Source organism: Fonsecaea pedrosoi, assembly GCF_000835455.1.
Source record: "Fonsecaea pedrosoi CBS 271.37 unplaced genomic scaffold supercont1.3, whole genome shotgun sequence".
NCBI classification, from domain to species: Eukaryota; Fungi; Ascomycota; class Eurotiomycetes; order Chaetothyriales; family Herpotrichiellaceae; genus Fonsecaea; species Fonsecaea pedrosoi.
Window position 1 is genome coordinate 4,207,371 of NW_013550613.1, and position 24,357 is coordinate 4,231,727.

A 24,357-nucleotide genomic window follows, 5' to 3' on the forward strand; every position below is an offset into this window, starting at 1 on the left:
TACACACATACATCTTCAGAGCTCCCCAGAATGAAATGAAAATCTTTCCTCTTCATTGTATCAATACGTGTTATCATGTCCTTCTAATTCATTACGTGGTTGGTCATTATACACAAAGGTGTGTTCGTAGAGGCGGACACCAAAACCCGTGGATCGTCGAACAGACCGTGTATTTCGCCGACAAACTCCTCGCTTGTGCTGCATTAGGGGTATTCTGGTGCTTCCACTGCATCTGTGACTTGTACGGCAATATGGTGTACACCGGTGAGTTCTTCGTCGGAAGAGAGCCATTCTTGCCTTCTTCTAGAATCCGGACCTCGGGCGTTGAAGTAGCATTGCCACTCCACAATCAGCCGTCCCCGACATGTCCATCCCCATCGGCATTTCTATACCCACCCCTCAGCCTGTGCTTGAGCTGCTCGTTTTCTTTCATGACGTCGTCCCTGGCCTGCTCCAGCTCGTCAATCTTCTCCTGCAGTTCTGCGATTTCGTCTTCGGCGCCCGAGGAGAACTCCTCAATAATCTTGAATACGCGCCAAAGCCGCAGGACGACGACAAGGGAGCCGGCTTCTTCCAGCGGACCGCGCAGCAGGACGTCGATGATGAAAGCGGCAATGATGACGAGGGCATCGAAGATGTGGAACGAGTTGTTGAAGTACCTGCACCAAAAGTGTTGAGGTTAACGGATGACTGTCAAGAAGATATAGAGGGCATTCATTACCTGAACCCAAACGCAAAAACACTGCCCAGCAATTCCGCCATGAACAGACACGAGAAGGTCAGACTCGCATAGCCAAGCACGTCGTTTGCCCGTTGCCACGCTCTCAAGTTGAACCCTTCCTCCCCGGCATGTTCGCACATGTGCAGGCTGATGAGGAAATCGGCAAAGATGCAGCATATGTCGGCCGAGACCAGGAGGATCACAAAGTAGTGGCCCCATTTGGACGAGAACCAGTGCTGCAGCGAGTGGCGGAGCTTCCACACCGAGCTGTCCTCGCCGTGTATCTTGACGATGTGGCAAGCGATAAAGTCCTGTGATTGATGGAGAGCAGAGATGAACTGTCGGTCGGACGGGAGCAGAGGCGTGTATTCAGTGGTGTTGGTCGTGGCTTGGACGGGCGGATGCCCGTTTTCGGGATCGGCCATGGTGGTGGTGATTAGGACTCGACGGTTTCGAATCCAGTCTATCGGTCTGGTTATCAGGTGTACTCAGTACGAAGGGTCATGCCATCGCGCTGGAGGGGCTGGTTCAAAGGTCGCGAATCCTTATACTTGCAAAAGGAGGCAGTGAGTGTATACACTGCCCGACAGATGGTTCAGGTGTATTAGCTAGATTCTGCGACGTGATCGTAGGAATAAAAGAATCAGCGACCTTTTGAATCTCTCATCAGTGGCTATGACAGAGGGCACAGTGAGCGCCCTGCGGCTGAGACTTTGTTCAATGATGGCGCAAGGGCCACCAGGGCGAGATGAATTGATGACGTAGGGCTTCTTCTGCCGCGTACCTGCCGTAAGTGGACGGGAACCAGGGAGTCAGGGAGTCAACGAGGCCTCCAGAGCAGCAAAGGCCGGAAAAATGATCCAGCGAAACCGCAGAGTCCCCCCTTCGAAGCGATATCATATAATTTACCAGTCAGCCAGTACATCCCTACCTCTAGGAGCTTGCAGCAGCAGAGGGGAAATGGATGCACCGGCCGACCCAGTGAGTGACCACAGGCCCATCATCTCCGACCTACTCCCTCCTATGGCTCTGTTTAGGAAGGTGACTTGGGAAGGCAGGGAGAGACCAGGCTGCGCACCCTCTCGGAACAACTCTCCCCGAGAGGAGGTTGCTTGATCGGATGTCTGTTTGAACCAGAGTAATGGTGGTTTCAAGCTCGCACTTCTCCACGATACTTGCCCATGGAGGAGGCGAGTCTCTCCAACTCTAACCCCCTTGTTTTCCACCCATTGAGTTTTTTTACCCTCGGGGCACGCGGGGAAGGGCCGGCCGCGCGAAGAAAAAGTCCTCAATGGAGGAGTTACTGATTGATGGGGGAGATGGAGGAGAACATGGTTGATTTATATGCAAGACCATGTGGTCTCGGCAGAGTGGGTATTCTTCCTCCCTCGAGTCAAGTATATCGCCATCATTCTTGGAATCTGAGCACACATAGATTGACGGGCTACAAGGCTGGAGGGTGAGCAAAGCATACTCGAGGAAAAGCAGAAAAACACGAGCAACATCACAGACCATGCCGACAATCTTCCCAAATAATCTATATCGCCTCCGGCAGGCAGGTTCGGTGTGCAAGGTATAGTCACCCCCCAAATTCCCTGTCTCTCGATCTCGCATTCTCCAGTCCCTCTGAGCACCTCTTCACCTCCTCTTCCTCCCCCATCTTTGTTTTTGCCGACCACGTCCAGAACAACATGGTCGAGACCCCCCTTTGAGACGAACAAGTCATCATAACCAGCCAGATATATGAGCACAGGCATTCGGGATCAAACTCACGCCGTCGGCGTCGGTCGTGCAGATTGCAGCCTCGGCCGGCTTCGACACGCTCTTCATCGACCTCGAGCATTCGACCTTGTCTGTCAGCGATGCCAGCCAGCTTTGCACGACGGGTCTGCTGGCGGGGATAACTCCGTTCGTGAGAGTCCCGTACCAGTGCGGCGACGGGTTCGTCCAGAAGGTGTTGGACGGAGGGGCCATGGGCGTCATTTTCCCGCATGTGAGCACGAGAGGTACGTGTCAAGGGACTGAGAGGCGGGTATATTTGGATTTTGCACACGCGCACATAAGCGGCCCCTTATCCGCGAATGCCCTGAAGCGTGCTTCTCTTTGCGGCTTTGGCGCTTTTCATTTCTCCTTGCCTCCGCCTTTTTCATAAACATACCACGAGGGAGAGAGTGAGAAGGATACTTGGATCTCTTTGTGACCGATCACATAGCTGAGGCCGAGTCCGCCGTCTCCATCTCGAAATACCCGCCAGTCGGAAAACGTTCGATGACCGGGCAACTCCCCCAGTTCGCATACGCGGCCCAGCCACACTCCGTCGTGATTTCCGAATCCAACGAACTGGGCTCGACCGTTATCGTCATGATCGAAACACAGGAGGCTCTGGAAAACCTCGATGCCATCGCCTCCGTCCCAGGCGTCGACGTGCTCCTCGTCGGGTCCAACGACTTGTCCATCGAGCTGGGCATTCCCTCGCAGTTTGACAGCCCGGTGTACAAGGCTGCGATGGAGAAAGTGAGTCAAGCGTGCAAGAAGCACGGCAAGATCATGGGCCTTGGTGGGGTTTACGACAATCCCACGATCCACGGCTGGGCGTTGCATGAGTTGGGCGTGGGTTATATCCTGGGCGGCCAGGATTCGAGTTTTATTGCAAAAAGTGCAAAGGCTTGTGCTGATGCGTTGGTGAAAGTGGAGAAGAAACAATCCTGAGACTTCCCTGGCGCAGTATACATACACATGCAAGCCATTGATGCTTGGTTGCCTTGAGCTAGAAATGCCGATATAAAAGAATGTGACAAAGCTGGAGATAGCAGCGCATTTGGTCGTAGCCACACCTTGCCAACTAGTTGGCGTGTTCGTACCGTGTGAGACTGGTAGTACGCAGGGCTGCGCAAGCTCGGGGATTGCTGGATCGAGTTTCACGCGAGGGACGTAAAGTACTCAAACTCCCATCTATTGGTGCATAAAAGATGTGCCATTTGCGGAGGCTGCTTGCGGAGACTGCTGCCTGCAAATGCTCAAAGGCATTCAAGTGGGAGCACCACAACGTCTGGCGTAGTGTTCTTCATCAACGTCACAACATGAATACTCCTGAGCAGGAAACTTTGAGGAGGGCAGTGGTGATCCTCCGACAGGACTGTCGTGCAGCTCGGCTCATGCTGTGAATTCCTTGGAATCTGCTTCGTACCTCCAGGGAGTCTCTGTGCGAAGCAGCCAGCGGCAATCGCAGAAACTTGAGCAGACATCGTGTTGACCTGGCTGGGCTTGTGGGAAGGCATGCAGCAGAGCACTGACTGATAGCTTTCAAGGGAACGAAATACTCAAACCGGGTCATGTTCAGCAACCACACATGAACGGCGGACAGATTATGTGGTAGACGATATTTCGTGAACATCAACGTGCTTTGGGTAGAGTCGCGGTCCCGGGGCCACGTCCGAAATCACACCAAACCTGTGCAATTGCTGCACGACATTGAAGAGCTCCAGATCCGAGCCCGGGGGCCCTACAAGACTGATCGAAACGGGCAGAAATTCAGTCTTGGAGGTAATCTTCGACAAGTATGGGATCTCTGCAACTGGAATCGTGTAGTCTGGACAGCCTACCAGATACCCAAACGAGTAAATGCTGAAATTGTCGTTGAAGAGTCGAGTTCGATCAGGAATGTCGTCGCGGTAGTCTGGCAGACCACGGGACTGCGGAAATACCAGTAAAGTGATGGCGTCCTGGTCGTATGAACCGAAAAAAGTCGTTTCGACCCAGAGTTTAAACGCTTGCATCGCCTCCAGGGCGTCGGTGATCGCCTCTGCCGACACGTTGCGTCCGTACTCAAGACGGCGGTTAACCAGATCCGAGACTTTTGGAGACTGTTCGTTGTTGTTGGCTCGGTGTTTGTCGAAGAATTGATTGATACCCCCCACAACAGCTGATGCCGTTGTAATGGCTGAATAGATGTGTCCAACGGCTTGATCAAGCGACCTTGGCTGACCGACTGGTGGTGTGGCTCTCCACAATTCGTCGATGTCAAAAGACACCCTCTCACAATCAAGGTGGAATTCGAGTCTAGTGAGCACCGATTCGATTTGCTTTTCAGCTAGCGACCAGTCCTTTGAATCGATCGAAGGATGAGGAAGCCACTTGTGCTGGCCGTGGAGACAAGCCCCAGCATTGACGAGCTCTGCAGGTCTTGTTGGGCAGAGCAAGTTGTACTTGCGACCATCTGAAACCCTCGACGGGCCCTGGGCCTGGGATATAAGATAAGAGCCGACTCGATTGAAAACATCGACACTTCTGGCAAAAATTCCAACCGTGTTGAACAATTCCGTGGCCCCAAGGACTCCCTCAAGGCTGAGCAGCCCATGTGAAGGCCGTTGCCCAAATACCCCGTTCACTCCAGCCGGGTGTCGAATCGACCCGCCAGTATCCGTTCCAACTGTGAAATCCAACCACTCGTAGGCTGCTGCTGCTACCGCACTTCCAGTACTGGAAGACGAAGGCTTCTGCTGTCCGTCCCCTCTAGGATTAAAGGGACAAACATCCTCAGTCCATTCGCAAGGGTCAACGCCCTCGGCGAACTCGGTAGTCTTGAGCTTTCCAACCAGGACGGCGCCGGCTTCGAGTAGAACTTCGACAACTGGCGCAGTTGCTTTCTCTGGAGGGTAGGTGTCACGCCAGGTGTTGTTGCCAAAGGCGGTCTTCAGTCCTCTGATGGCGATCGTATCCTTGACGGCAAATCTCAAGCCCGCCAAGGGTCTACCGTCGTGACACCGAGACAGCTTCGAAGGTAGAGGGACGCAGTACTGCAGCTTGGGAGTGGTCAGTTTATGTGAGTGCGGATCGAGATAATGAACTAACTGGAAAATTCCGCCATGTCGATGATGAACTCGGCGGCGGCGAAACGCCCGTCACAAACGCATGGTGGGAGTCTGCCGCCAGTTTATAGACACGAAAGACTCTCCCGGACGCCCTTGACACGACGTATGGACCATTCTTCAATTCAATCTCCGTGTGCCCAACAGAGAAGATCCGCCGTCTCCTGACACTGCATTTGGTACCGGGCGGTCGCAGCAGGAGAATCACTAAGTGCGCGAGGACATTAGTCGAACAGACGAATGCGAGTCGAATAATTTGCAGCTTTAAGACTCACGGGAGAGGAAATCGCTGCTCCAGACATCATCTGCGGCGCTGAAGCTCGTGGTTACTGAAGCCAAGTGAGTTGGTGTGAAGCTCGACTCGTTCCATTCAATGGCAGTGGCGGGAATCAGCTCTTCCTCGAATCGAGCGAGTCTGGTGATGAAGGGGAGAGGTAGACGGCTGGCTTTCGAGTCGAATGCGACATGATATCTGTCCTGACCGATTGTAATAAAGGGAGAGATTGCCTCTGCCATAGCAGACAGAGCAACAAGGAGGCGCAAGACAACAAGAAGCCTGCAGCGATTAGGGATGGAGGTACAGATCACTCACTTGAGATGCGACTGGGTAACACTCTCTACAACAAGGACAATACCGCAAAAAGCCTACCTGTTTGATTGAAGCCATTGTAACACACAGTATCCACCTGCGCAAGGGGTGAATACTGCAGTGGTTGTGGTTAAGCTAAGAGTTTTCATGGTGTTTCACCACAGATAAGCTCTGCCTCGCCTATCGCCACCGATAAACAACCACCACGGCGAGATAAGTGTCCGCAAAGTTTACTATTGACATATTGTTACAGATGAGACTATCGAAACCCATCCTATGGGTCTTCAGAAGGTTCAATAACCGAATGATTTATAGTATAATACCTCAATAAATCGCGGGAGACATCGTGTGGTAGACAGGCAACAACAATGTCACTCATCGTCCTCTCGCTGCGACGTCGCATTGCGTCCCATGCGCTCTCCCAAGGTCATATTCCCGGCCTTTTTGTGGTAGCTGTTGACAAAGTCTGCTCGTCCACCGTGCTTTGCAGTCCGAGCTCGAGCCGCATCGTCTCGGTCTCTCTCGGCCCTTTCCCTCGCTGCAAGTTCGGCCAGTCTTTGTTCACGCTGCTGATCGAGGGCAGTGGCATCGTTTTGCATCGCAGCTAGTCTTGCAGCTCTATCTTCTTCGCGGCTATCTGCTCTTTTCTCTTCCCGACGTGGGCTTCGGTGCCTTGCTGGCTCAGGCCTTGAAGAGTGCCAACTTTGCATTTTCCGAACTCCGTTGCTGTGACCATTTCTCCGAGGTGGTGAAGTTGATCGGGAGCGTGATCGTGGTCGTCTTCGTTCTTCGGGGGAATATGAGCGTCTTCTGCGATATGGGGAGCGAGATCGCGACCTCGCGGGCTTCCGTGGAGGAGATCTGGAGCGAGACCGAGACTCGGAAGGGGTGTATGATCTGCGGTGCCGGTGTCTACTTCTTCCATGCCTATCCTCATCGTTGTCTCGGTGTGAACGGGACTTCTCATGTCCTTCAGACCCATCACGGCGACTGCGGTGACGATGATGGTGATGGTGATGTTTCCTCCTTTTGCGATCATGTTCCCGATCATCATCTTCCCTGCCCGCCGCCTTTAGCAAAAGCCTCCGCTTGACCGGGTCATTCATCATGGCCTCATATGCAGCCTGTTCCTGCTTCTTGATCGCTAGCATAGGGTCCTCTCTGATCTTTGCCGCCGTATCTCTGGCAGTGTTGGCGCTCTGCACGGCCATGAACGAATCCTCCTTTGCGGACTTTTCCAATTTCTGGTTGTCTGTGCCCTTGAGCAAGCCGTCTATCCGCCTCTTTCCCAATAAGTAGCCCTCCATTTCCTCGGTGGTGCCTGCCTGGCCGCTCGAAGGTCCGTTGTACATCCAGTCAACACGAGATTGTCTCTTTTTCCCACCAGCGGCCTCTTGCAGGTCTTCCAATTCTTGGATCGCTCTCTCTTCGGCGCGCTCTTTCATGATCTGGTCGATCTTCTTGCGCTCCTCCAGTGCCTTTTTCTCCTCCTCCCAGACCTTCTTTTGGTTGCTCATGAGCACAGGGTGCCATGATTTTTTGAGATTTAGGTCGCCACCCATTTTGATGTCGTGCGGCGGCTCCTCGAGGATAGGGTGAGGTTATCGTGGATAATGGGAGGATATCCACCTCCAAAGATTCGTGTTAGGTCGAGGGAAGAGGTTGGGCGGCTTGGTGTAGAATATGTACCCGGAGATAGCGTTGTGAAGGGCTAGAAACGGAAACTTGTAGTTAAGCCGCAGGTGGCGGCAGGCAGAAAACTCCACAAATAATGCGAATGCGGGACAAGGCTGCGTTGCAGCCTTCACTTCTCCGCAGTTCGTTCACACCTGCTCATTGTCCAATATCTCAATCGCTGCTGGAACCATTCCCATCTCCTGTCGCAGGACCAGGAAAGCCCTCTCCTTCCTCGGACCATCTGTCAACTGCCATAACGCCCAGATTTTCACCGGCACAAAAGCTGCGTCGCCCTCGAATCTCTGCAGCGACTCATTTCGTATCAACCACTCATTCCCCAAACATCCATACACAACAGGCAACATGTCGGACGATGACGATTTCATGCAAGAATCTGATCCAGAGCAGTATGTTACCAGACTCCTCGTCTCGAAGAGTATTATCCCGCCATTATTGACAATAGCCTGTCCAGATATGACTTTGAATATGAGGACGACGACGACCTGGGCGGTAACGACGCTTCAGTGGATATCGAAAACAAATATTACAATGCCAAACAACTAAAAGCCGACAACGCGGCCGAAGCAATCGAAGAGTTCCTCGGGGTCCCCGCCCTGGAAGAGGACAAGGGAGAATGGGGGTTCAAGGGACTGAAGCAGGCGATCAAGTTGGAATTCGCCCTGGGCAGATACGACGACGCGGTCAGACATTACAAAGAGTTGTTGACATATGTGAGGTCCGCGGTGACGAGGAACTACTCGGAAAAGTCCATCAACAATATGCTCGATTATATTGAGAAAGTGGCCGGTCAGCCTGGCGCTGGCGCTGGCGCAGGCGCTCGCACGAGTCAGGGCGACACCGAGACAACAGCGTACAAGTCCATGGAAGAGTTCTACCGCCTGACGCTTGACACCTTTCAGAGCACAAACAATGAGAGACTGGCTCTCAAAACGAATCTGAAATTGGCCAAGTTGTATCTCGACAAGAAGGACTACAGTCAACTTAGCAACAAGGTCAGGGAGATTCACCAGGCGTGCCAGAAGGAAGACGGAACAGATGACCCCGGCAAGGGGACGTATTCCCTCGAGGCGTACGCACTCGAGATACAGATGTATGCTGAGATGAAGAACAATAAGCGTCTCAAATCGCTGTATCAAAAGGCTCTCACCGTTCGGTCTGCGGTCCCGCACCCCAAGGTCCAAGGCATCATCCGAGAATGTGGTGGGAAAATGCACATGAGCGAGGAAAACTGGAAAGAGGCGCAAAGCGACTTTTTTGAGTCGTTCAAGAACTATGATGAAGCAGGGTCCATGCAGAGAATCCAGGTCTTGAAATACCTTGTTCTTACAACAATGTTGATGAAATCGACCATCAACCCATTCGACTCTCAGGAGACAAAACCATACAAGAACGACCCGCGCATTTCGGCAATGACAGACCTGGTGGACGCCTATCAGCGCGACGACATTCACCGCTACGAATCCATTCTCAAGGAGAACCAGGATCTGCTCGCCGATCCATTCATTGCCGAAAACATCGACGAAGTCAGCCGGAACATGCGTACAAAGGCCGTACTCAAGCTGATTGCCCCGTACAGCCGCTTCACCCTCAAATTTATCTCGAAGCATATCAAGATCCCCGTCAGCGAGGTCCAGGACATTCTAGCCGTCTTGATTGTAGACAAGAAGCTGCAAGCGAGAATCAATCAGGAAAACGGAACCGTAATAGTGGAAGACAGCCATGCAGGTGACACGCAGCACTTGACCCAACTTCGCGATTGGACCTCGGCGGTTGAAAACTTGTGGTCTGCATTGTTGAACGAGGGAGAGGGGTTCAAGCTTGAAGACGGCCAAGGCGGTGCCTCATTCTCAGGCATGAGTTTCCCATTGGGCTTCGAGGCGGGTGGACCTATCCCAAGCAGAGGACCTGGACGTCGGGTCGGTGGTCGCGGTCGGGGAGGCGGGAAGCTGGCTGCTCCAATATGAGAAGCGCATTTGGCACCTTTCCCAGTTACCGGGAAAATGGCGCAGATGCGCAAACTCGCAGCTGAGGCTGCATACGCCTTTGACTGGACAAACCTAGCCTGCATTGAGGCGCAATTTGACATCTGCGTTGTTTTCAAGACAGCCTGTAACACCACTTTGCTGGCTGCGAGGAATGGGATGCGACAACATCTGGTCGAGTGTTATCTACATTGCTCCAGGCGAAGGTCCGGAGTGGTCTGACACCATTGGTTCCGCCGGGGGAAAATTGTAGGTCCAGCGCCCACAGCAAGCAGGGAGGTATGGAGAAAGGATAGGGGTGCTCAAAGGAGAAGTCGGGCATGCGGAAATAAAGCTGGGGCAACGTCGATATGGAGTGGCGCGTGGGCTAGACCTGTCGAAAACACGGGGGGCCCTCTACTAAGTGCAGCCTTACAACAGGTACAATTTCACCGAGGAAAGCAGTGATGTGTGTGGAGGTTGCTCATGACACAGCGTCGACAACGGACATACCCGTTCGATAGACCTTGATGTTGTCACCCTTCGCAAGGATGGGGATGTTGTAACATACCAACCCGAGTCGATCTTCGGTTGCTTTCTTTTCTTTTCCCTCTTTCCCTGACATGCCCTCCTTTTTGGGCCTTTTCCTGACCTCTGGATCGAAAAGGGACGGGCGAAATTGCGCGAGATGCAGCAAGACGGTCTCGCCCCTGGCATGATGTGTGTCAGATAGAAGTTGCTGTTGGTCATTGGTTCTGGCGAGCTCAATCCGCCAGCGCTGGAAATGGAAACGGCAAACGGTTGATTGGTAGAGATCTCGATCTGATATCATTTTTTGGAAGAATAGCGGGGCCAACGTCGGCTTTCCGCTGCTCTACACCAGTAGCCGGGCGTCTGAGCGCGCCACTAGGAAGTGGTTGCATGTTGGCAGCGGGGACCATTTCCTAAGTGACTCGCTTTTCAGCTTGTCACTGACATGGGGCAGCCGCACAGTCTCCTAGGGTAGCCACGCAGCTCAGGTAATTACTGACCTTGACCTTCTCTTTCAGGTTGCATCCACCAGCAACGGTCAAGAATAGGCTGTCTTGGACGGTTGGGTGGCGGCAACTACTTCTGTTTCGAGCCATGACAAAAGACTGCATCTCACCTTCGGCCCTGACTGATTGGACGGAGGTGACTTCCCAAGTGGCAGAGGAAATGACAATCTCTGCTTTCCAACAAAGCGAGAGCGACAAGGGGTCATTGTACAGCAAGAAGATCGTCGGGTTCGAATGGCGCCGGCCGACACGAAAGACTTCATGGCTTGCGGTTACCCCAAGGCGTCAACTGGGGCCTCAGGGTGAGTGCAAGAGTCTAAGAATGAAAACCACACGACTCAGGCTAAGCCGAAAACCCGTGGTATCCGAGAACTACTGAAAAGCGGTGGGGATGCAGCGGCCTTACTCGAAGACGCATCCCAAAACTAGGGATGTCGATTTGTGTTGCCCTCTGCGCTGGCCAGGTTGGTTGGAGCCTCGAGGCACCCTTGAAGTACGAGGTTCGCAGTAGGTATTGAGTGTGAGCCACGATTTCTACTGGACCTCTTCTCTCCGCTTCCCGGCGGATGCACTCCGTAGTCACTGGCGCAAGTATATTGCCGCACAGGAGGATGGGGCTGGTCTCTGCCAACGAGGGTCGGGTATCTGGGGCTTTACCAATCGGAGGCTCGGGTAGCGAGCGTTGCGTGCCCCGGAGGGGCCATCGAGTCAGAAGGTGCTTCGCAAAGAGAACAGGCTGCGAGAATGATGGGCAGGATCTAGAGGTGCAGTGGCCTGTGGTCTGATGTGCTTTGAGGATGTGGAGGGTCGGCTGTCTTTTGTGCTGGACTTGTCGGTTTTCAGACTGGAACCTTTCACCGGATCGGCTGGGCCACGGTTCTTGCCTGCAACCGAAGGCATAAGTGCTGATTGAGTACCGTGGATCCTTTCCAAGAGGCCAATGATGGTCCGATGATACAGGTTCTCGACTCTCGGACCCCTACTTTGTATGTACGTGTGTCTCTTTGCTCTTTTTTGAAAAGGCCAGTCATTGAGGGCAACGAAGATCGTCTTTGCGGGAGTCAGACTGGGGAGACCATTGGTTCGCTCCTGTTACAAGCCAATTAGCCAGTGACCGAAAATGAGCGCTGCCAAAGCGACAGCTTGCTGTCCGATTCAGATTGGAGGAGGCGCCTTGATGAGTGGAAGCAAGCCGCATCGCTGATTCGCCGGCATAGAGACTTTGAAGCGGTGACTGGGGGGTGCTTGCTTGAGGAGCACTCCTTGTCCCACAAGCCATCAAGTAAGGTTTTTCTGGCAGGCATCAGAAAACAAGCCAAGTTATTGTACATAAGGTTTTGCATTCCCTGGAAAATGCAACCAGACGAGAAGGTAGTAAAGATGAAAAGATGATGGGTCAAAGCGTTGGGGAATTTGCCAATGGACCCCAAGTACCAGTTGAGTGATGCGCAACTACTCCGTCGTCCGTACGTACATACCCTATCACGCATACCTTGTTTACCATTACTGCTCCCGCCACCTAACAACCACCACCTAAAAGTTACTGTACCTCGTACCTATGTACGTGCCTACCTAACTAACATGCTCTGGGAACCCCACTGTTTGGAGGGGCTTTCTCGGGCATGTCTACCTACAAGTGCTTCGAACCTCCACATGGGTATGCCCGTAGAAGGTGCACGCGTGCACGCATGCCCGCCGATCAAAACGTTCAGCCAGTACTGTACCTCGCAGACTCAGCCAGCAACTCTACTCCCCCAGAGCCTTTAGTTAGACGCATCCACCAACTTGACCCTCACTTCACCTTGACTTGACCTCGTGTTTCACTTCAACCAGGCAATTCCCCCATCACTGTCGATGATACTTCTTCTTTCTTCCCCTCCTCCTAAACTCCCATGATCTATCCGCTCTCATTCCTCCAAGTCTCGAATCCATCCTGCTTGCCACCGATTAGAGCCATCACCGATTGAAATCCCCCTATCCTCGGCTCCTCCTCCGGGTTGGACGGGACCAGCCATTGCACCTCCCACCTGCAGACAGTGACAATCGAGCAAACGGCATTTCTTATCCGGCCTGGTACTCAGCACAGAACTCAGTTGCTAAAGACATCCCCGATTGGCCCCGACCGACCACGGCCGATTGATCAACAAGTTAGCTTTCAAAACACCCACTCCGCCAGCACCAGGGGTCCCTCCGCGGCGCTGGGTTAAAGGAAGGCCTGCATTGGCGCTCCCAGCCTAAGCAAAGAACCAAACCATCGTTTAACATCACCTCCCTCCTCTTTCTCCTGCCTACTACCTCGCTCAAAACATACACGATCTCAAGATTGCCATTGTCTCTGGGTGCCGATTGTGCGAGTTTGGACTTCTCGGTAACTTTGCCGCATCGACGTCAGCAGACGCCTTACTAGTGATAGGGTCCTGTCCCCGTTCACTCCTGGCTCAAAGTGGGAGGGAAATCTATTCGGCTTCACGGGCCATCCCCTCTTTATTCCAACCATGGTCTAAGACATCTGAACATCTACGACCTGTGGTTCACGCACACCACTTGCAGGAATCAAAATACAGCTCACCAGACCAACCTGACTCCAAGGAAGAAGTCTCTCAGCTTAGATCGGCCCCACCAGGTTGCCACCCGTGTCTACCGCCCTGGCGTTTTGATTGTTCAACAAGAGGAGATGACATTTTGTCCAGAACCACTACCTTTTCACAACTCATTCGGCCCTTTCCATACTCAACCAATTCCACATCCGCATTGGCAATTATCGTCCGGAAGTCAACACTCTGCCACGTTCGAATATTTTCCTGGACTTCCTCGCCACCAACCCTACAGCTATCCCCCGTCAACCACGTCGCACCGCGCCACCTCCGCAATGGCGACCCCTGAAATCGATGAAATGGAGCAATTCCAGACACTGTCTGACCAATACCAACCAAATCTTCCTGTACGTAAATGGACCAGAGAAAAGGCACATCATACTGAGCCTTTGTTAGGGACCCTTGATAGGAAGTAAAAAGCCACTCTCTCATCTTGTGACCGAATACGCACAAGCCGACCCAACATTTGTGGTCAAAACAAAGGTATGTAGACTCTATTATCGTCGTCAGCTCCATGTTTACGATTGCTAGGCACTCGAAGCAACGCATTCCGCATATCGACAAGTCAAAGGTGATGGGCAATGCGGCTGGCGTGGTAAGTGCTCGTCTCTTTTGCATGACATTGGTAATCTAGCTAATTACAATCTTCTTGGTGCTTGTAGGAGCTGTCTTCGGCTATTTCGAGATCCTGCTCCGATCTGGAGATCCCGGTCTAATCACTCAAGAGTTGGTTCGCCTGCGCAGCTTTGAGCAAACCATGCGCAGCGTTGGCATCGACTACGATATCATCATCGACATGTTTGACTATACTTGGGAGCTCTTTGACGCTCTCAAGTCTGCTGTCGAGCGTAGGGACATCAACGAAGCTGTGTTGCTTAATTCGCTCAACGACGAGAACATTTCCAATTCAATTGTCTATCATTTCAAGGTTCGCTCCACCCGTCCCTACTGGGGCATGCTTTTGACGTTGTATCAGATGATGACAAGCTCCTTCATGCAACTTCAACCCGACCGATACGAGGCATTCCTAGAAATGCCAGTTCAACAGTATTGTTTGACAAGGATTGATCCTGCAAATCAAGAGATTGATCATGTTGGCCTTCAAGCATTGACGGATGCCGTCATTGCGCCCGCGTACATTGCACTTGAAGTGGCATATTTGGACAGAAGCACTGGCGATGAAGTGACTTCATACCATTTCGTCGATAATGCCAAAGGATGGCCGACAATTCGGCTCATATACCGTCCGTGAGTTTCTCCTTGCATCTGCCTTCACGTGAGCCGAACTAATTTGAGCATTAGCGGTCACTACGACATCATTTACAAAGACGATCAAATGCCGGTCCCAGAGCCAGCGCCGTTGCAGGTGTATCTGCAGACGGAAACTCCCCATTTTATCCAGTCTTCGACCAGTCAGAACTTCAAGACTGAAGATCCTCAAAATCTTGACCACTTATCCCTGATGTTCCCGGAAGCTACAACCTCCCTGACGGATTCCTCCCTGTCGTTTTCAGGGAATACCGTCTTCACTTCTCCCTTTCGAAATCCGCCGACCATGATGTATGCACAATCGAATTCCGCACAAGCGTCATATTTTCCACATATGCCTCCTACTAGTTTTCACGCGGTGCCGCCGCAGCAACAGGCGCCACCTCCAGTCCGAACGCATTCCCTCCCACAGCGGAGCTACTCTTCGTCAATGCTGCAGCTGACGCCGCAAATTTCGCCGTCACCACAGTCTCCTCAGCCCCCGTCTCCAGCAACGCCAAATTCTGCCATTACCAGAACGCTCGTCATGAACAACGTCAAAGCAAACGAGCCACAGATCAGATACAACGAGAATTGTTTCAATTACAGCCTTCAAGGCAACAAAAGCCTCCCTCTGGATCCAGCATCTTTTGGCAGGTAAGCATCACTCCTTTGGAGATCGTCCTCGGCGTGTTTCTCCGTAATTTGGCCACTATCATCTTACATATCCTGCTGTATTGACCCCGTTGCTGATACCTTGGATACCATTCTCAGTTCCACGTTGAGCCCTGCACACTTTGCCAATTCCGACTTTCAACCTGCGATATGGAATGCAGAAGAAGAATACGGGAAGCGCGATTGACTTCGCCTTTGATTTCCCACCACAGCTAGCCCTCGCCTGAACCTCAACCCGGTGCCCTGTACACCTTTCTCGAGCACACACCGAGGTGTGCAAATATTTTCCTATGTATACCGAGGGCAACAATTCGAGGTTCAGTTACCTCTATGAACATCCCAGCATTTCCCCGGCGAACTGGAGCGACCGCTTTTCTGACATGGGCATACCAGATGCACAGCATTGGGGATATTGCGCCGGTCTTTACTGAAGCACAGCAATTGATCCCATTTCTTTTCTATTCCTGTACGACACAAAAGTCACGACTGTCATTACTGCTGTATAAATAATCACGAATCTCAGTCTTGATAGAGCCGGGGGATGGGGAGAGGAATGCTGTCCTTTGGAGCCCGGTGGACTGGTTGCAAGTCTTTACGATGAAGAACAAACAAATGGGAAAATAGGAGACAACAGACTCAAGGAAAAGCCCAACGGTGCTGTCGTTGTTAAGCTTCGGCCATGGGCATGGGCTCAAGGTACAGAAAAGGTCAGGCGAGCAGAGACACTTTAGGGTTTGGTTCGGCGCTCGAAAGGGACCCTGTGTTTGCGGCAAAGGATTCCTTTAGTCCTCAAGCTTTCTGCTTTGTTTTTGTTCGTCACGAAAGATAAAATAATCTTACACTCCATTTACCCAAAAGGTGTGTGTTGCCTCTGTGTATGTAGAGGACGCGAACGGCTCGAAGTGCCAGATTGAAACAGCCTGGCTCGTGAGCCGCAACACCGTAGTGCCCGAGCCGGCACCGTGGTGGTGGTGGCGCCGTCATCATCGTTGGTCGTCCTTGTGTAGTGTCCGGCACGTCCATCTTCTTATGCAGGACGCCACCGAAGAAATATCGATGTCTCTAGTCATGACTCCGAGCAATAGACGTCGTTGTGCCAGGTCTAGCGGCGACCTCTGGGCGCACCTCCAACGCACATAGGTGGTCACGGTGAAGGAGTCGAACCAGAGAAGAAGAAGGACTGGGGCAGCAGATCGATCCGCATTGATTTGCAGCCGTTATTACACAAAGTCGTGGGTATCGGCACCGGATTAGACACCCTCGTAGAGCTTCAAGAGGTTTTCTGATCAAAGAAAATCCGACTCCTGAACCCTGTATACGCCATCCACAGTCTCCCTGCCCTCGGTTTTCATGGCGTTCAGTCCGTGGACGATCTCGTGCGCAAACACGTCCGCAACGGATTCCATCGAGATTGATTCCGCGATGAGCTGTGGTTGATCGTCAGTAGTGAGCGAAACACCTTTTTCTCCGGGATCAGCTGTAGAAGGGAGAGAAGATGACTGTTCGTGTGCTGTTTGGTCGGAGTTAGGGATTGCGGTCGAGGATAAATTCGGATGTGAGCGTAACATCTCCCGTGTCAGCCAAGTTACGCTCTTTCCTTCCAGCCCACAAGCCACGATGCGGCTGAATCCCCATGACAAATAACCTCGCGTCAAGGGGTCGTAAGAAGGCGAGGATGTTTGTGCAGGGATGAAGTCATAAAGTCGTCGTCCTGATGAGGACGCGGCAGCCGAGGGAAAAGGCGATGTCAATAAGGGGATGGAGCCTGGTGACGATGAGAGCCCTGTTGAAAATGAGGCAGACGATGGGGTCGCCGACGGAGGAAGCGGTGCGTCATATACGTTCAATCCTACTCCGTGGGAGGTAACACCACGCGAGACTTGGACACCGATCGCGCAGATTTTGCGATCGGTAGCTGCTGTTCCCTTAGGCGGCCTGGAAGCGCTGCGGCCGCCCCTCTCCTGATCTGCAGCTGAGCCGGGATTCAGCACCCATACTCCCGGATCGTCCGTCCTCCCAGTCCGGACGCCCCAGCGGCTGCAAGTGCGCATGACGCTCTCCTCCAACAGCTTTACCCAGCATCTTGCGGTGATGCCGAACCTCCGAAGGTCGACGATCACGTAACCCGTCAATTGGCCCGGTGCATGGTATGTGAGGAGGCCACCACGTGGGGAGGCATGAAAGGTGGCCAGACCATTAGCAGAGAGGAAAGTCTGCTGGTCTGCGGAAATGGGATTCGTGAGAAGGTGCCGTCGTCCAACCGTGTAAGTGGGAGGGGTGCTGAATGTCAGGAGGACAGGATCCGGGGGCATCTGGATGTGTGATAGTTCATGGGAGCTGGAGCTGACGTCGAGAGCCGGCAGAGAGCTTGCATTATGGTGCAAGGCCGTCGTCGTATTCTTTGTAGTGCAGTTTCCCTTTCTGGCGCCAAGCATTGAAGACTCTGGTCGATCGTTCCGCAAAGTGCTGCATCTCAGCAAGGTGCGTGCCCTTGCTGCGTCATCATTCTCATCAGCAGCAGCGGCAGCATCTGAGGTTTTTGTGTTGATGATACTTTGCCACGACTGCCTTCCACTGCCCTTGCCCTTGTCGCCGGGTTCAGTTGGATGCGCATTATTCGTGGCCTTGTTTCGTCTCCCCTCATTCGCTAGTGAATCACCTCTTGTGTCGGAACGCAACCAATCCTTGTGTTGGAAATGTCTTTCCAGAATCGCCGTTTGGAGACGTAGTGAGTGGCTGTACGGGATCAAGTCCGGGACGTGCAGGTGAGCTAAGCGCATGACGGTGCATTATTGATGTTCCTGTTTTACCCTTTGCTCTGGAGTTGGATCCCCTGTATGGCCGCCCAAACTCTATCAGGTCATATGGCTCGAGGAGGCTGGAATGGAGCTGGACCGGGTTGAAGAGGATCGATGATTCAAAGGCGAACCTGGGACCCGCAGGTGATTGCCTCGAAGAATCGAGCCGATTGTTCCAGCAATGACGGGGGGACGTGCACAAGCCCGTCGAGGAGCCAGAGATTGAACCGAGGGTTGCACGTATCTCTAGTTCATGCTTGATGAGTTTTTCCCGCGTTTCTGGTTGTTCGTTAAGCTAGGGTCAAAATCAGCGGCAAAGGCTTGTGCCGCGTCAGAAACGAAAGGCTGGTGGCGTTTCCGGCAAAGGCCAGTTTTCGGTTAATCACAAAGGATGTACATCTAAACGAAGGCTTAGAAAGGAAAAGACGACTCGAAAACTAAAATTGCAGAGATGAAGCGGCTCGTACACGGTACCTTGGACGGCACCTATGTACAATGTATGAAGAACTTGATTTTAATTGTGCATGCGACAGTTGGACGGTCATCAAGCTTTTCGGATAAGTTACCCAAGCACGCCAGGGCTGCTCCAGGCACCCACCAGGTCATTCCATTTTGGCCCCTCAACACCCCAACTGTACCGAGTAGTCATTTACCTGCGCGCAAGTAATCAGTCAAGCCCCTCCTAGTAATTCTAGGACTCATTTGTTGCAAGCGAAAATCCTTCTGCGCAAGGCTGAGCTGGACCCGATGGGGGATCCTGTGGGATTCTGCCATGGTGCAGTCAATGTTTCCCAGAGACAACAACTCCCAGCTCCTTTATCACTGGATGATCCAGGTGGGCCCACGCTACAGGGCATCAGAGATCCGACAACACACAAACCTCACATGACAGAAGCATATTTCTACATTCCCTTGTTGTCAATAGAGAAATTTAGCACATGCTATCAATTCCAACGGTGCGACTCACAAAGTGTCCGAGGCTCTTAGGAGGCAAAGCCGAAACGCCCATGTTCCACCCCGCCCCGAGGTCGCCAGGGGGAGGGAGGACCGGTGTGAGCGTAATCAAGGCCCGCCTCTTTGGGTATGTATAATGTCGAGAAGTAGCTAAGCTACGTTAGGGCTGAAGACGACATTCTGACTGGTTCGATCGACACACACCCTCCATCCGTCCTTCTATCCATCCCACCAACTCTCTGCCTCTTGACTTTGCAACGAAGGCCATTGGGAAGAAAAGATGGAGAATTGAATAACGTCGTACACTGGTGCTAGGGGCCCACGAAATTCACCGGGTGGAGGTTGACAGAGCAGGACGTTGTTACTGGTCAACGGGCTTTCTCACCAGGCCTATTCAGGTATTTGCACGAGACACCTTGCATAGGTACGAGCAGGGGGGTGATTATATCAACGTACGAGCACAGCGACCTTAACCGACTTGGCTAGAGGTGCCAAACCCTTCCATCCATCACCGTCATTATTGGAGCCCCTTCCCTGATCCCTGCCACAAGACAGGAGCATGCAGCCGGAGCCCTGCCCTTCATTGTCATGTCAGGTTATTGATTGATGGATCAATAAATGATGACTATCCAATAGAGCCATGAATGCGGATAGTGGAACTGCCTATTCCAGCGTGTCCAAAAAAGGAGCACTTCCAACTCTGACGACTTACTCCTACTCAACACGCTCTACCTATCCATTCCATGCCAAAGAATAGACCCCCATGGAGCTCGGCATCGCTCCCTTGTTGCCAGTTCCAGGTCCAGGTCCAGGCGTCGAACATTTGACATCCCAACTATTTGGGAGTTTGCACTACTACGGTTGCCGTCTGGCGTCTGCGCCTGCGTCTGCGTCAGAGGCGATACACCTGTGGCCGCAGCCTGCTTGCAGCGCCCCCCCTTCAGGCAGGGAAGATCGAGGGGTTTCCGAACAAAAGGCTGAGGATAGGCGCCGAATATAGTTAGTCGACCCTCGCCCGCCCCATTGGGAGGATGGAAAGCATCTTGTTTCGCGGTATATCGCAGGGTTCTTTCACGGTGATATCAAATATCATCCCCCTTCCCTTTTCCCTTTCCCCCTCTTGTGATCGTCCAGGCTCCGCTGCTCTTTCAATATCGATCGGATAAATACCTCATTGCCACCACACCGCCCCCTTCTTCTTCGCACGGCTTGCACCTCTTCCCACACCGACAGCTCTATTTCAATTTCATAGGCATATTCTCACCTGGAGCCTGGTGCACTAGAACCTTCGATCAGGTTAGGTCAGCATTGCTAGGACAACAGACTCCATCCACGCCTGAAGCCCAAAAGCCAAAAGCAGTAGCGGCTCTCTCTCTTCCCGTCGTCCCTCTCGGTCCAAAAGTTCTCCCTTCTTCGATCAAGGAATAGGTCCTGTGGTGACCCAACCACTCCCTAACTCTGCATCTCACCTTGCCCTGCCACCTTGTCGCCTGATCACCATGAGCACCTCCGACGGCTCCGCTTCCACCAGCGAGGCTCCAGCCAGGGTCAAGAACGTCGAGAACCAGGCTGCACTGAGGAATGGACCTCAAGCACAAACGGACACTCCGCAAGCGTTGGCCGAGGTGAGTTTCACGGAGACAGAGTTCTTTTCTCATGATAACAATCAGAGTTATGATCTCTCTTTGTTTTCTTTGTCCTCTCGCCCCCTCCCCACTTGCCTCTAGTCTCCGTCTCTCGCTCCCCAGTTGGCAAGCTTGCTAATATGCTTCGTGTGGGGGCGGCCACCAGTACGGCGAATACCTCGGTCGATGTATCGCCATGGCTGATAGCCAGCGCGCCACGTCTCAGACAAGCAAGAAGCGCAAATGGTCTTTTGCCTCCAAAAAGTGACGGGTCTTCCCGCCGCCTCCACCACCATCCCGGGGGGAGGTATTACGAGAAATGGACCCGATGTGGAGAGAGAGAGAGAGAAGGGGTTCCCTCCCTTGTTGCGCTGGCTGGCTGGCTGGCTGGCTGAGAGCTTCTTCTTTTGGCTAAATGAGCAAGCTTTCTCACCGTGCGTGCAGCCCAAAAAAAAGGGCAGAACCAGGCTTGTTCACTAGTGTAAGGGTTTCAAGTGGCCAGGACAACTTTATCAAGGGCTATGGGTGGTGGGGATCGATCGACCCGAGTTGGGCGGTTTTTGCTTGAAAATCTCGCTTCCCGACTATTTTCCTCTTTGGTCGAGGGTTTTCATATCGTCGCGGAGAGATGCGGCAGTGGAAGCTTTTGTGCGGTTGGTTGGGGGCAAGGGAAGGAGGGAGATTGGACTTTTTGTCGTTCAGTGAGTGGAAACAGAAAGTTGTTTTTATTGTGTGTGCCAAACAGAGTTGAGTCTTTTTTTTATGCGTATCGTTCCTCATCATCATCAGAAGTAATCCGCCGCGTCGATGTCCCGATAACGATTGCGTAAACCCTTGTGCTGCCCTTTATGCACGGTGGTGGTCATAGTGGTGGTGTTGCTATTATCATTCACCTTGCTGCTCCCGTCGTACATGCCTTCTGCAAAGACCTTCTCCACCCTCATCAAGCCCTGGAAGACGTCGACGTGCATGGCGCCGTCGGATTCGCTGCTGGCCTGCCAACCGTACGCAACGTGGGGATTGCCGAGGACGGAGACGAGCTCGTCGCCGCGGAGCAGACAGCCGCGGTCGCCCAGCTGGGCGAGCAGGGTGTGGTAGACCTTTGCGATGGCGAGGTGGCTGTCGTCCTTGATGATGGCCTTGTTGGCCCACAGGATGACGGCGACCAGCGTGCAAAAGTGGATAAAGGGGATGACGGCCAGGATGGTGCCCGCGTACCGCCACGTCACCTTGAGGACCTGTGCGGCGATGGGCTGCCGCGTGCTCGTCACCGTCTTGCGCCACATGGCCGGCGAGTTGTCCATGAAGGAGATGGCCCCCATGGTAAAGGACGAGATCAGGTCCGCCATCTCCAGCGGGCCGGCCGCCCCCAGAAAGCCCACCTGCGACGAGTTCGTGTACACCGCGTACTCTTCCTGGCCGTCGGCCGTCGGAGGGTTGTCGCTCCACCCGATCGCCCCCGCGAGCATCCTGCCCACGATGGCATATATTTCATAGTCGATCGTGACTTCGTTGTAGGCGTCCCCGACCTGAGGCTGTGAAGACGTCAGCTGCACGGAATATGATGGAGTGTAGATTGCCACCAGCCCGTCAGGTTAAGGGGGGCGAAAATAGGGAAGACGCAGACCAACACATCCAAAGGGCTTCCTCAAGACTCACCACAGTATTATTGCAGACGAAATACGTCCCGATTCCGTCATCGTAAATTCCGCCGTCCGGGTACGCAGCAGCTTGGAAAGTGTGGATTTCCACACACCCTGAACCGCAGGTCGAGTTTAACTTTGACATTGTCAGGAGGCCGCCTGGCCCCGGACTCGCTGGAAGGGACTTGTTGACATGTTTGTCGCCGTCATGATAGACAATGTATGAGAGGTTCCCATACACTCCTTGGATGACGTCGTAGCTTTGGCAGTAAGCCTGGGACTCGATGTACCGGGTTGACACGATCACCTGGTCCGAGTCGTCCGCGTTCTGGTCCTGGAAGTAGTAGTATGTATACCCATCCGAGGACGAGAAGTAGCTCTGCATAGACTCGACAACGTCGCTGTTATAATTCAGCACAGTTGCGGTTTCTCCGCGGACACCCCATTCTTGCGTGGCGGCCAGGTCGGCCGGATAGTCGCCCGTGGAAAGCGCGTTCAGGTCGACGATGCTCGTGTCCCCTTTCCGCGTGAGGACGTAATCGTTCGACGTGTCTAAGTTGTAGTTCAGACCGATGATGCCCACCAGGACGGTGACGGCCAGGTGGACCAGGAGCCACAGCACACAAAGAACCTGAGTCCTCGACGGCAGATATCGGCGTTCCCGATTCCGCGCCTTCCAGAGGAGCTTGATGACGTTCATGAGACTGTCGCAGCCCATGACGAGATCGAAAGTCTCGAGCGGTCGGTAACACGCCGCCAGGATTCGCCAGCGGAGGAGCTTCGCGTAGCTGCGCAACGATGCCGCCAAGTTGACCCCGAGAAGAAGGGAGACGCCGGTGGTGAGGGCGTTGAACTCTCGGCGTTGGGGTACGCTGATGGTCAACTTCTTGGAATAGGCATAGAGGATGCCAAAGTATACGACGCAGAGGATCAGGCTGTTGACCCATTCACCAATGGTCAGTCGCAAAAGCCGCTTTCGTTGTTTGTCGTGTCTATACTCTCTCGAAGTATTGTGAAGGGAGTATTTCAGCTCCAGGACTTCGTGAAGTGAGGGCGTGATGGAACTGTAGATGCGTTCCCTCCATCCACTCTGACTCGAATGCCTCCGCTTCTCGGGCGATTGTGCGGCTGGTTGTGTATTGTGCCCTGTTTCTCCGGTTAGAGAGTAGCCATCGCGCGAAGAATCATAGACCTACGCGGAGGTGTCTGGGGCACAGGAACATGATCGGACTGCTCGGTGTTGAGCCTTGTAGGAGGTAAAAAAGGTGACGGAGGTGAAGGGGGTGGAGATATCTCAATGACAGGCACGTCTGTTGATTCCGACTCATGTCGCTGGTGACTGGGAGCATCGTGGTGAATGTCGTTGTGTGCCGCCTCTTGGACAAGTCTCTGTTCGTCGCCCGTGCCGTCGTCGTCGTCTCTCACCGGGATTGGACTGTAGTTCGCCGACGCTTCAAGGGCCATGTTCATGATAGTTCTGGCTTCAACGGTCCCAAAATCCCTTGAGAACTTGAGTCTGCCGGTGTTTGCATCGCGACGAGGGGTGTTAACGAAGCATATAAACCAAGAGAATCTTCAACACCAGGCCTAGACAGCCCTAGCCCAAATACCATTTCCAGTTCTGTTTGATATGGCGATCTCTTCCCGCCCATCGCGAACCCGAGACTTTTGCCCAATCATGAGGTGCGGTCTGGAGTCGTGACCCATGTTCGATAAGGCAGGCCACTCCAGGCTATGTGTCTGAGTTTTGCCCGAGGGGCCGTTTCAGGCCATGTTGCCCGTTTCCAGCGGGTCTGGCTAGCGGAACAATCTGCAGACATCCCTGCAAAAATCTCCCAAGTCAGTCCCGCTAGCCTTGTGTGATACGACCAGTGCTCCAATGGACCAGGTCAAATGGCAAGTTGGCGTGGGTTTCTGATGGGCCAGGAGACATTCAGTGACACCTT

At 53.2% G+C, this 24,357-nt stretch overlaps 9 protein-coding genes across 9 annotated transcripts; 4 read left to right on the top strand and 5 right to left on the bottom strand.

Moving 5' to 3' along the window:
• Positions 1–349: 349 nt before the first annotated feature.
• Positions 350–1,146, bottom strand: Z517_05458 (uncharacterized protein; the record flags this gene model as incomplete). Its single annotated transcript, XM_013430785.1, has 2 exons — positions 350–659; positions 722–1,146. The coding sequence occupies 2 exons, from the start codon at positions 1,144–1,146 to the stop codon at positions 350–352; spliced, it is 735 nt and encodes a 244-aa protein (XP_013286239.1).
• A 1,088-nt stretch (positions 1,147–2,234) lies between these two features.
• Z517_05459 (uncharacterized protein) lies at positions 2,235–3,430 on the top strand (the record flags this gene model as incomplete). The annotated part of the gene is made up of 3 exons (XM_013430786.1): positions 2,235–2,294; positions 2,475–2,727; positions 2,934–3,430. The coding sequence occupies 3 exons, from the start codon at positions 2,235–2,237 to the stop codon at positions 3,428–3,430; spliced, it is 810 nt and encodes a 269-aa protein (XP_013286240.1).
• A 656-nt stretch (positions 3,431–4,086) lies between these two features.
• Z517_05460 (uncharacterized protein) lies at positions 4,087–6,105 on the bottom strand (the record flags this gene model as incomplete). The annotated part of the gene is made up of 3 exons (XM_013430787.1): positions 4,087–5,523; positions 5,573–5,796; positions 5,865–6,105. The coding sequence occupies 3 exons, from the start codon at positions 6,103–6,105 to the stop codon at positions 4,087–4,089; spliced, it is 1,902 nt and encodes a 633-aa protein (XP_013286241.1).
• A 444-nt stretch (positions 6,106–6,549) lies between these two features.
• Positions 6,550–7,740, bottom strand: Z517_05461 (uncharacterized protein; the record flags this gene model as incomplete). Its single annotated transcript, XM_013430788.1, has 1 exon — positions 6,550–7,740. The coding sequence occupies one exon, from the start codon at positions 7,738–7,740 to the stop codon at positions 6,550–6,552; it is 1,191 nt and encodes a 396-aa protein (XP_013286242.1).
• A 478-nt stretch (positions 7,741–8,218) lies between these two features.
• On the top strand, positions 8,219–9,840 carry Z517_05462 (uncharacterized protein; the record flags this gene model as incomplete). Its single annotated transcript, XM_013430789.1, has 2 exons — positions 8,219–8,262; positions 8,328–9,840. 2 exons carry the CDS (start codon positions 8,219–8,221, stop codon positions 9,838–9,840), a joined length of 1,557 nt encoding a protein of 518 aa, XP_013286243.1.
• Positions 9,841–13,743: 3,903 nt separating this feature from the next.
• Z517_05463 (uncharacterized protein) lies at positions 13,744–15,578 on the top strand (the record flags this gene model as incomplete). Its single annotated transcript, XM_013430790.1, has 7 exons — positions 13,744–13,815; positions 13,865–13,951; positions 14,000–14,063; positions 14,131–14,396; positions 14,445–14,716; positions 14,771–15,373; positions 15,491–15,578. 7 exons carry the CDS (start codon positions 13,744–13,746, stop codon positions 15,576–15,578), a joined length of 1,452 nt encoding a protein of 483 aa, XP_013286244.1.
• A 1,099-nt stretch (positions 15,579–16,677) lies between these two features.
• Z517_05464 (uncharacterized protein) lies at positions 16,678–18,171 on the bottom strand (the record flags this gene model as incomplete). The annotated part of the gene is made up of 1 exon (XM_013430791.1): positions 16,678–18,171. One exon carries the CDS (start codon positions 18,169–18,171, stop codon positions 16,678–16,680), a length of 1,494 nt encoding a protein of 497 aa, XP_013286245.1.
• A 2,471-nt stretch (positions 18,172–20,642) lies between these two features.
• Positions 20,643–21,036, top strand: Z517_05465 (uncharacterized protein; the record flags this gene model as incomplete). Its single annotated transcript, XM_013430792.1, has 2 exons — positions 20,643–20,768; positions 20,935–21,036. 2 exons carry the CDS (start codon positions 20,643–20,645, stop codon positions 21,034–21,036), a joined length of 228 nt encoding a protein of 75 aa, XP_013286246.1.
• A 517-nt stretch (positions 21,037–21,553) lies between these two features.
• Positions 21,554–23,875, bottom strand: Z517_05466 (uncharacterized protein; the record flags this gene model as incomplete). The annotated part of the gene is made up of 3 exons (XM_013430793.1): positions 21,554–22,303; positions 22,428–23,557; positions 23,608–23,875. 3 exons carry the CDS (start codon positions 23,873–23,875, stop codon positions 21,554–21,556), a joined length of 2,148 nt encoding a protein of 715 aa, XP_013286247.1.
• Between the last annotated feature and the right edge of the window lie 482 nt (positions 23,876–24,357).